General features: G+C 36.2%; 1 protein-coding gene across 4 annotated transcripts in view; it reads left to right on the forward strand.

Annotated features, from left to right (window-relative positions):
* AZIN1 (antizyme inhibitor 1) overlaps nt 1-11,345 on the forward strand; it is a 31,562-nt gene extending 20,217 nt beyond the window's left edge. For all 4 annotated transcript variants that reach the window (XM_082600971.1, XM_082600970.1, XM_082600969.1 and 1 more), the window contains 9 exons: nt 56-229; nt 1,407-1,579; nt 3,472-3,606; nt 5,317-5,398; nt 5,756-5,830; nt 6,432-6,591; nt 7,763-7,878; nt 8,202-8,416; nt 9,027-11,345. In XM_082600971.1, the coding sequence (XP_082457097.1) occupies nt 56-229; nt 1,407-1,579; nt 3,472-3,606; nt 5,317-5,398; nt 5,756-5,830; nt 6,432-6,591; nt 7,763-7,878; nt 8,202-8,416; nt 9,027-9,138 (1,242 nt within the window). In that variant the 3' untranslated portion in view covers nt 9,139-11,345. The remainder of the gene's footprint in view (nt 1-55; nt 230-1,406; nt 1,580-3,471; nt 3,607-5,316; nt 5,399-5,755; nt 5,831-6,431; nt 6,592-7,762; nt 7,879-8,201; nt 8,417-9,026) is intronic.
* The last annotated feature ends 589 nt before the right edge of the window (nt 11,346-11,934 follow it).

The raw sequence follows: 11,934 nt of genomic DNA on the forward strand, positions 1-11,934 counted from the left end.
ATGATACTCTGTTTTCTATACTTTTTTATGTTTCTCTTTTTCATAACCATAATAGACAGGGAAAAATGCATTTTTTGTGGGAGATCTTGGAAAGATTGTGAAGAAACACAGTCAGTGGCAGAACATAGTGGCTCAGATAAAGCCATTCTACACGGTAAAGTGCAACTCCACTCCAGCTGTACTTGAGATTTTGGCAGCTCTTGGAACTGGATTTGCTTGTTCCAGCAAAGTAAGTCATTTTCATTACTTTATTACTAAACTGCAACATTTTAAAATTGACTAATTTTTGGTGACCCACAGCAGTAGGAGAACAATTGCAAGGAAGTTTTGACTTTTGAATGTGTTTCCTAACTCTGGTTTAAATTTGCAGTTTAATATTGGAAATTTACAAACTTTCAAGTGTACCTTGCAAGGAACGTTTTAGTGAGATGAGATTTTATAAGCTTTATTTTTCTTTAATCAAAAACTGTTATTCCTCACTTTTAGCCTAGAGCTAGCTTGACCAAATTACTTCTTATGACAGCAAGATAATATCCTAAACTATGAGATTTCTCTGATGGTAATTACAGGCGTACCTCAGAGGTACTGCAGATTGTGTTCTAGACCACTGCAATAAAGCGAGTCACATATGAATTTTTTGGTTTCTCAGTCCATATAAAAGTTACGTTTATACTATATTGTGGTCTATTAAGTGTGCAATAGCATTATGTCTAAAATATAATGTACATACTTCGAATAAAATAATGCTGTTGAAAAAATGGTGCCAGTAGACTTGCTCAACACAGGGTTGCCACAGATCTTCAATTGTAAAAATGCAGTATCTGCAAAGTGCAATAAAATGAGATATACCTGTAGACCTTTTTTTAAAAAAATAGGATCAGTATTTATTTTTAATTTTAATTTTATTTTTTGGTTGCTTTGGGTCTTTGTTGCTGCGTGTGGGCTTTCTCTAGTGCAAGCAGGGGCTGCTCTTTGTTGTGGTGTGCAGGCTTCTCATTGTGGTGGCTTCTCTTCATTGCAGAGCATGGGCCTAGGCTCACAGGCTTCAGTAGTTGTAGTTGTGGCTCGTGGGCTCTAGAGTGCAGGCTCAGTAGTTGTGGCGCACAGGCTTCGTTGCTCCGCAGCTTGTGGGATCTTCCCGGACCAGGGTTCAAACCTGTGTCCCCTGCATTGGCAAGTGGATTCTTAACTGCTGCACCACCAGGGAAGTCCCTGTATACCTTTTTAAAAGGTTTTTAACAGAGTACAGTATAGTAAGCATTACCGGAATCTGAATTATGACATACATAATCCTAATATAACCTTATATAATTTGAATTTAACCAAAAAATAAAGGTATGTGTTAGTGATTGAAAAGTAATAGAAAGCTTGCCTTTTAGATGACACTGTTTAAAATCTGTTTGTAGACTGAAATGGCTTTAGTGCAAGAATTGGGTGTATCTCCAGAAAACATCATTTACATAAGTCCTTGCAAGCAAGTGTCTCAAATAAAGTATGCAGCAAAAGTTGGAGTGAATATCATGACATGTGACAATGAAGTCGAATTGAAGAAAATTGCACGTAATCACCCAAATGCCAAGTAAGTGTAAAACTAGGTACATGGGAATATTATTACCTAGGGTTTGGGGTTGTCTTTAGCCTGGGAAAAGGGGGCATTTATGTAGAGCAGTGGTATATGTTGTGATTACTGTGACTTATTTTCAAGTTCCTTTATGGAAAATGCTACTAGCATTTTATTGGCTACTTCTGATCCTTCCTGTGGAGCTGGGATGAGATAAGGGCATTTTGGGATATGAATTTATAATCTTTAATTCAAGGAAGAGAATCTGGTTGGTAGGATAATCAAATTAGAGCCACAGCTATATTTTCACAATTACATTAACCATGCTAGTTATTTGTCATATTGGGAACAGGATGTGTTTTGGTCGGCTTTTTTTCCTGGTTAGCTGAGGGTTTAATCTGCCCTTAGATGTGGTTTCTTGAATGGTTGTCCTTTGTGTCAGTGTCTTAGGAACCTAGTCCATAGATTCCTGGGATTTCTTTAAGGCCCTTCTCCTCAAACAGGAAGTGTAATGTTTTTACTTGTACCTACATGCATCCCAAGAGTTATTTTTTTAACTAAAAACTTCACTTTTTAAAAGCAAAAAAATTTAAGGCAAAATTAATATTGCCATGAATTGGTATATCAAGAGGATTTTACAATATACTGAAAGTATATTAGTACAAAATTGTTTCCTTTTTAATAAGTTATTGTGTATGTTATATGTTGCTGAAAATGTGTATCATATCCATATTTTCCTTGTATTCATAATTTTCTTATTGACTTTAATGGTATTCTTAGAAAGGTATCCTGACAGGATTTATTACTCTGAAAACCTTTGTTTTGATAAAGGCCAGTTTTTTGATAAAGTGGTTCTAGGGAACCGCTTGTCTTTCTTAAAAGTCTTCTGGGGGCGGTGGCGGGGGGAGTCTTCCTTTTCTATGACCTGATTTGGGGTGTTTACTGTATTAGATTATAAATGGAATGGTATATTCTTTTTTTTTTTTTTTTTTTTTTTTTTTTTGCGGTATGCGGGCCTCTCACTGTTGTGGCCTCTCCCGTTGCGGAGCACAGGCTCCGGATGCGCAGGCCCAGCGGCCATGGCTCACGGGCCCAGCCGCTCCGCGGCATATGGGATCCTCCCAGACCGGGGCACGAACCCGTATCCCCTGCATCGGCAGGCGGACTCTCAACCACTGCGCCACCAGGGAGGCCCAAGGAATGGTATATTCTTGATAGAGCTGGTTCTGCTTGTAGGTAGAATAATTTTGCTTTTACAAACAGCATTTTTGTATAATTGCATTTTTTAGTGGTTTGTAATTACTTGGAGATTGCCTGACAGTCGTGATCATTTTGTCTTGGTTGTCGTGGTTTGGAAGGAAATACCAAATAGATTTGAATCAGCAGTCTAAAAGGCTGCTGTTGAGATACGTAAAATAACTTAGGACTTCCTAATTTTTTTGTTAGATGTACAAAATTAATGGGAGGAATGTTCAGAATAAGTGGTAGAAGGTTAGCTAACTAGAACAATTTAGGAAATTTGGAACATTTAAAGCCCTGATCGTTTTTACTGAAAGACAATGATGGCATTGCTATTCAATTTAGTCTTTCTAGGTGGTTTTATGGACTGATGGACTTGATTTGAAAGTAATGTCTTTCATTACAGAGCCCAACCACTTTTGATGCTACAACAGAGTCTTAACTTCCTGCATTTTCCAAATTCCCATCCTTGTAAGCTTCATGCTTTAGGCCCTAATTGCTAGTTTTTTCTCTATACAGGATTGTTTTTCATTAGGTTCACTTGATTCATCCGACGCTGGATTTTGGAGCGCTGACAACATAATCAACACACTTCCTACAATCTTCAGGCTTCACATGTGCTGATGATGATGTAAACCAACTCTGCCCCAATCATCTTCCCCTTCTCTTAGGGTCTTACTACATATTGCAACAGAAGATAATATTGGAGGTGAAGAGGGTAACATGAAGTTTGGCACTACCCTGAAGAACTGTAGGCATCTTTTGGAATGTGCTAAGGAACTTGATGTCCAAGTTATTGGGGTTAAGTGAGTATTTGTTCTAAACTTCATTTTGTGGTGATAATCTTTGTCTTTCTGTTACTGATTTAGAATTTCATTTGCATGAACTCTAATAGATTCAACTTTGGGTTTAATATACACATTTCCCTTAGTTCAGGAAAGCAACTAAATATGCTTATCCTTCATACTATTTTGTACCTGTACCTTCCCCATACCCAGTAAAGAGAGAAAATAGTAAATAACAATTCAGTTAGTAATGTAAATCACCTCTTTTTAAATTGAATGGAGGGATTTACTAGAATTCTAATGAATACCAAAATGGCATTCAGCTTCTAAGTTGTTGGAGATGTCATTTCATTTTTTCTTTTTCCTATCCTAAGACTTTTTCTCTTCTTTTTAATTCCTCAGGAGCACTTCAAAAAATCGGTAACTTTATTTTACCCTCTCATTTTTTTTTAATATTGACATATGTCATGAATTTTAAATTTTATTTATTTATTTATTTATGGCGGTGTTGGCTCTTCGTTTGTGCGAGGTCTTTCTCTAGGTGTGGCAAGCAGGAGCCACTCTTCATCACGGTGCCCGGGCCTCTCTCTATCGCGGCCTCTCGTTGCGGAGCACGGTCTTCGTGGCAGGCGTGCTCAGTAGTTGTGGCTCGCGGGCTCCAGATGCGCAGGCTCAGTAATTGTGGCTCACGGGCCCAGTTGCTCCGCGGCATGTGGGATCCTCCCAGACCAGGGCTCGAACCCGTGTCCCCTGCATTGGCAGGCAGATTCTCAACCACTGCGCCACCAAGGAAGCTCTACCCTCTCAATTTTATGTGAGGAAACTAAGACCCAGAGAGTTAATGATTTTGATCATAGTTTCAGAACGATGATCTGAATCAAATTTGGAGCAGCTTAATGCTCCAAATTTTAAAATTGCTTATAAAGATGGATAAAGAATCACCACTGTTAAGCTTAAATCTGCCTTACTTGATAATATTAACAGTATTGGAGAGTTTTAATAGTTCAGCTAAATTTTATTGTTAACACACAGGAAAATTGATTTGGGGTATATTCTTCTATGAATTTTAGCATATTTTTGTAACCACTGCCACAGTCAGGGTATAGAAAGAACCATATTTCAATTCATTTTATTTTATTTTATTATTTGGTTGCACCATGCAGTTTGTGGGATCTTAGTTCCTCAACCAGGGATTGAACCCGGGCCGCCTGCAGTGGAAGCATGGGGTCCTAACCACTGGACTGCTAGGGAATTCCCTATTTAAATTTAAATAGTCTGAATCATTGATAAGTATCACTGTTAATGAATACTAACAAGTATCAGTACTACTCAGCTGAATTAATGTTCACTTGTATTTATTTCACAGTAGATACATTTTTATATTTTTAGATAAAATTGTGCATTCAAATTAAAGGTTTTGTAGGGTGATGCTTGTTACTTTACCATATATGCATAAAAAGCATGTCCCTATCTGATAGTCATGAAGCATAACTGCTGACTTATTAAAAAATGTTTATAAAATTATAGTATTATCCTAATACTGGATAATACTTTTCAAAAAGGCTGGTATTGTAACTTGGATGATTAGAGGCTCGTGCTTCTAATGCTTTAAATATTTGGTAAGGTTAATTTGAATATTTTTTGTGTCAGTATGGTGAATGAGAAAGGACTTATAGGAAACGCCTCTAAAACTTGCATCAGCTTCAAATTTATTACTCTTATTTCTTTCAGATTTCATGTTTCAAGTGCTTGCAAAGAATCTCAAGTATATGTACATGCTTTATCTGATGCTCGATGTGTATTTGACATGGCTGTAAGTTTTTCCCTTAAATTATTTCGATATTTTAAGCCAGGATGTTATCTAAGATTCAGTGGTTTTCTACCTCTGAAGTACTCTCATTCATTCTTTCTTATGACATGCACATTTTTAAAAATGGGTGTGAAGGGATGAAATAGTAATTTACTTGCATATGTCTAAAGATAATACAGAAACACCAGGAAGACAATATATATAACATTGAATGAATCTGCTTTTGTTAGTAGAAAGCAAGAAATTTACTGTACTAAAGGTCAGAACAGAGACTATTTACCTCCTTTTTTTTTGAAATGTCCCTATATGCATTACAATTTGGAAAAGCATTTAAAGATTTTCCCCCCTCCACATCTCTAGGGAGAATTTGGCTTCACAATGAGCATGTTAGACATTGGTGGAGGCTTCACAGGAACCGAATTTCAATTGGAAGAGGTAAACCTTGTTCAGTGGGTGGACATACTGGAATAATCTCTCATTCTTTACTACTTACCTGGTAGATTTGTAGACGTGAGTTTTTACAGCAGCACCTAAAGGTGTAACATTGTTTAAAATTTTATTCTAAGAAAATGAATAGGCAATGAGAAGATAGCTTAAATTTGAAAAGTTTAAACTCTGTAGCATAATTTTATCACAGAAAGTTTCTATTTTCAGTACTTGATGGCACAGATGAATTCATAACTTGGAGAACTTGAGCTGTTTTATCCAGATACACACCACTCCTCACCTTCCTAATATATAGAAACTGATTTGAAATTTTCCTCCTTCATTGATAGTGATTGAATATAGAGACATGACTTTAAACAATCACCAGTAGCCATTTGCCATTGGAATTACGATATATCTTTTTTTTTATGCCATTCTGATAGTTAGAAAATAAACTTTGATGACTTGAAAGCCTGCTTTATTGCAAAGCTTCATGGTCTATAATTCAACTACTTAATTTTCCTAGAAAATTTAATAGCTATCAGTCTCTTAATATTGTGAATTATCTAATCCAATATTAAAACCATAATGTGGGGTTTTAAATCCATAGGTTAATCATGTTATCAGCCCTTTGTTGGATGTCTACTTTCCTGAAGGATCCGGCATTAAGATAATTTCTGAACCCGGAAGCTATTATGTGTCTTCTGCATTTACACTTGCAGTTAATATCATTGCAAAGAAAGTTGTTGAAAACAAGTTTTCCTCTGGAGGTAAGTTACAAAGTTTATAGTTTTGTTTCTGTTAGTAGGTAATTCCAATTAGTTCGAAGATGAGTTTATCAGATACTAATCAGGTATAAATTTACTGTAGGACATTTCATGGATTATAAAGTTGTGGGTGGTCTTCATCCATCAGTAGGCAGCAGCTAGGGAGCTTTTCAAAATGCCCTAGCCAAGGCCCCATTCCATAATAAGACTTTCTGAATCCAGCTCTTCTTGATACTGATGTTGAGATAGGCTTATTTTAGATAAACTTACCCAGGTGATTGATTCCCCTTAAGAACCAGTACAGTCTTAAATGTATGATTTGACAAGTTAGTGAAGGCTTACACTGTCATCTCTATCAAGCTACAAATAATTTTCATAAAGTTTTTTCTCAGCTTTGTTCCTTTGCCAGATAATCACTCTGATTATTTTTCCACCATAGATTAGTTTGGGCTGCTCTTGAACTTCATATAAATGAGGTCATATAACATATATTCTTCTGTTTAAGACAGCTCAGTATAATGTCTGAACCATTTTGTTTTACATTTATTGCCAATTAATATTCCATTTTCTGAATGAATATACATTGTATATTCATTATATCCATTCTCTTGCTGATGATTATTTGATTGTTCCCAGTTTTTGGCTATTAAGAATAAAACTATTACTACATTCTTGTACTACTGGTATTGTGGACATTTTTCATTTCTCTTAGGTAAATGATTAAGAATAGAATTGCTGGGTCACAGAGTAGGTGTCTGCAAAGATTTCAGAATGGCGTTACTATTTTGCCCCTCCAATGACGATGTATATATGCAAGTTCTGGTTGCTCCCAACCTTTACTGACTTTTTGGGGTGGGGGTGTCAGTGTTTTAAATTTCATCCATTCAGTAGGCCTGTGGCGGTGGTATCTCACTGTAGTTTTTCATTTGCATTTACCTGGTGACCAGTGATGTAGAGCACTGTTTTCACGTCTTCATTGGTTATCCTCCTTTGTGAAGTGTGTTCAGTAGTTTAGGCTAACAGTTTTAAGGTATGTCAGTATATATGTATCGGTGTTTATGTTTTGAGGAATGTGAAACCTACGAGTCAGTTCTGTAAATACTAATTCAGACTTTAATACACCTTTTAGATGTTCTACTATAAACTCATCTTTCCTTTTCCTGTTTCATTTCAGTAGGAAAAACCGGAAGTGATGAACCAACCTTCATGTATTATATGAACGATGGTGTTTATGGTTCTTTCGCAAGTAAACTGTCTGAGGACTTAAATACCATTCCAGAGGTTCACAAGGCAAGTTTTATTACAAATAATATAAAAACTGCTTATATGGCAGTTTATGAACGAGCTGTTATTTTTAAGTTACATCCCAATTTTTGGAGAAATATTTTAGGATGCGGGAAGGTTGCCCCTTTTATGAGGATTTGCATATCTCTGGCTGAGTTCCTTTAGTTGCTTCCTTAGATGGAGTTAAGGAGCATCACTGCCGCTGCTTCTAGGCCTTTCTTCCAGGGTCACATTTGATCTGAGATAGTAAAAATGCTCTTACCCACCTTCAAATTCAGTGCCTGCCTGAGTAAAAACCCAACAAAACAACAACCTTTTTTTTCCTGCAGAAATACAAGGAAGATGAGCCTCTGTTTACAAGCAGCCTTTGGGGTCCATCCTGTGATGAGCTTGATCAAATTGTGGAAAATTGTCTTCTTCCTGAGCTGAATGTGGGAGATTGGCTTATCTTTGATAACATGGGAGCAGATTCTTTCCATGAACCATCTGCTTTTAATGATTTTCAGAGGCCAGCTATTTATTATATGATGTCATACAGTGATTGGTAAGATGGTGTTTTTGTTTTAAAGCAGATTGGGTATTTGAGGTGACAGAACGTTTGCTAATTTTAATTCTGTAATGAACGCACAACTTAAAAGTAATAGCAAAATGATCTTTTAAGAGTAATTGGGGGACTTGCCTGGTGACGCAGTGGTTAAGAATCCGCCTGCCAATGCAGGGGACACGGGTTCAAGCCCTGGTCCAGGAAGATCCCACATGCTGCGGAGCAACTAAGCCCGTGCGCCACAACTACTGAGCCTGCGCTCTATAGCCCGCGAGCCACAACTACTGAGCCCGTGAGCCACAACTACTGAGCCCGTGAGCCACAACTACTGAAGCCCGCATGCCTAAAGCCTGAGCTCCGCAACAAGAGAAACCACTGCAATGAGAAGCCCGCGCACCACAACGAAGAGTAGCCCCTGTTCGCTGTAATTAGAGAAAGCCCGCGTGCGGCAATGAAGACCCAACACAACCAAATAAATAAATGAAAAAATTTAAAAAAAAAGAGTAATTGGAAGATCACTTATTTTACAGTCCTATTTCATTGTCCATTTGTTATGTGGTTGTGTGGTCTTTATCCTTAAATTCAAATTTTCTACTTTTTTCTTATGTAGGTATGAGATGCAAGATGCTGGAATTACTTCAGACACAATGATGAAGAACTTCTTCTTTGTGCCTTCTTGCATTCAGTTGAGCCAGGAAGACAACTTTTCCACTGAAGCTTAAGCAGGCATTAACGCTTTTTTAGATATGAAGTTGCAGGTTAAGCTTGTCTGGTCTACATTCCAGTGTGGAAAAAATTTGAACAACCTTATTCTGTTAATTCTCTTGGAAACAAAAACTATTAGTAATAGCTATTTGGGACCAGACAAAATTAGCTCTCATCTATAATTCACTGGGGGTAATCGGGAGATTAAGATAATGTATCCACATTTAAACTTACCAGTTTGCCCTACCCCTTAAGCGTTTAAAATAAAATATGCAACAAAATGGATGACTTAGTGGAGATGGAAGCCCATTAATTGGGTTCCCCATTAAACCGTTTACATACAAGTACACAGTTTTTATACTAAGGATTCGTGTTTAAAAAGTCTTGTAAAGTTAATGTCTTTCACCCAGATATATCAAATGTCAGTGGAAGACCAGTGTGATTTCATTAGATACGTTTAGTGTATTTAGAATGTGTAAATTTGTGCTTTGAACTGTAGTTTAATAAATGTACAATTGCATCATAGTATTTGTTGTATTTGACCTAATGTAACCCTTGTATGATTGCAATAAAATTTTGTGTAGATTTTACTGTTTTTTCAGGCTAAAACTTTGGGAAAGGGGCTAGCTAGCAAAGGTAGTTTCGAAATAGATGTGTATATGGACTGTTTAGAAGGTTATTTTCCTTTATAGCCCATTTAAGTTTAGTTTGGCTCAGTATATTTTTCAGTTATTTAATTAGTAATTTAAGTAAAATGTTTGGTAAATCATTGTGAAGTTGAGATTCATTATGGAGAGTTGATGTGCAGTAAGCATGATGTTTAACAATTTTAACACCAAAAATGTTAATCCTGCATAAACCAATTGTAATAATTAATAGGTGTTTCTGTACAGATAGAATGCATAGAGTACCTTAGTAAATCTTTGAATCACAAATCTTTTGGCTGAAATGGGAGATTCTCTTAAGTACCTTGAAAAAACTTGGGGGGAGGGAAGTAAAATTGCAGAAAACTCTGCAGCGCACTAAATCTTAAAGAAGGGCTACATCTATATCCAGAAACCTGATGCTCCTTTGCACGGAATATTATTTAAATTGAAACTTGTGAGGTGGGGTGGGGAGAAGCACACCTATTTTCAGTTTCTCAATTGCAGTGATTTCAGACTTAGGGTTTGTTTTGTCTTAGCTATTCACTTAGCTGCTTGTTATTTCCCATTTGTTCAGCTTAGTGTAGTTTTAATTCTTTCGTACTAAAGTTTTATGGTGATTGGGGGAAGTTGGAGTCACTAACATGACAGTTGTTGCCAGGAACTTGCGTTGTTCACTGCTAGTGTATTAGTAATCCTAGATCTCAGAATCACAGCAGTAATAAGCAACAGGGGTCATTTTTTCCTAACTTACTCTATGTTCAGATGTGGAATTTCTGTCTACCAAGAGGAAATGCGACTTCACTTTGGTGCCAATGGACAGAAAATTCTACCTGTGCTACATAGGAGAAGTTTGGAATGCACTTAATAGCTGGTTTTTACACCTTGATTTCAAGGTGGAAGGAAATTGATCATGAATCTCCAGTAAATTTCAATCTCTTAAACCAGTAGGTGCTTAATATTTTTGATTTGGTTAATTCCCATTTGAATTTTGTGGTTCTATTAATTTAAAAAAAAAAGACCCCAATCTGTTGTCATCTAACTACCCTTGGGCTTTTCCAAGATGTAATGTGGGGTTTTATGCAAAATTCCAAGCTACCATGCAACTTTTTTTAAACTGTAATAAGGAGGAGGAATTGTTCCTAACCTTCTTTACTTGTGCTTTTTGGTCCAGAAATGCCAAATCTTTTGAGAGGTGGTACAACTTTGAGTCATTGGCCTGACTATACAACTTTCAGCTTCGTGATGTGTCGATTTTGCCGTATTTATAGGAGAGCTATTCTGTGTATAACAGCTCAGAGTTGCAAGTAAGACATGAATGATACGGTAACTTTAAGAAATATCTGTGTTGTATTTGAAGACTGTTTGCCATAAATCAGAAGTTTGAACTTATGTATTTCAATTTGGTTTGCTTAAAATAATGAATTAATGTAACAATTTTTTAAAACAATATTGTAATCTCAGTTCAGAATTTAACTGAAACTATAAAACCCAAATGATTTCTATATAGTAAATTGAACTGTAAAGGTAACTTGTGTGTGATTCTGAATACACAGATAAAATGTTTTTATTCCTCCTTACATTTTAGTTTTGCTTTGCTTTGGCTTCTGTTGTGAAAGAGTTGTAATTTTACATATCAGTTTTGTGTGTTAACTTGTAAGCATTCTTTCAGACTCTTAACTTGCTTTATCACATAGTAACAAATTGAATCTGGTAAAATGATTCTGGATATTACATATGGAATACTGAAGGCTTTGATAAAGTCCTATATATATGTGAGCCCAAAGATTTTTCTTTGGGTCACATATTCACCATCTTCCTAACAGTTTTAAACTTAAATAGTTCTGTATAAATTAAGCTAGATATTCCTTCCAAGTAAATGTGGACACTGATATTGAATGCAAATTTGGGTTGAAAAAGCCACACCAGGTTTTTTTTTTTTTTTTTGGTCTCTTTTTGGGGAGTTACTTTTGATTTCCTCGCAGTAGTTATTAGCAACTTGAGCAGTAATGTAGTAAAGGATGCTTGCTTAATTGGCTTGAAAGTATGAAATCAGAAAAAAAAAATCTTAATATTCTTGCATATTCAAGTTGTGAATAAATCTTACAAATACTTTAATCCCTGCCTCATCCATCCTGAAGTAGGGATAGAAGTATGGTATAAAGTGTT

Source organism: Mesoplodon mirus (assembly GCF_964341445.2).
Source record: "Mesoplodon mirus genome assembly, chromosome: 16".
Lineage (NCBI taxonomy): Eukaryota > Metazoa > Chordata > Mammalia > Artiodactyla > Ziphiidae > Mesoplodon > Mesoplodon mirus.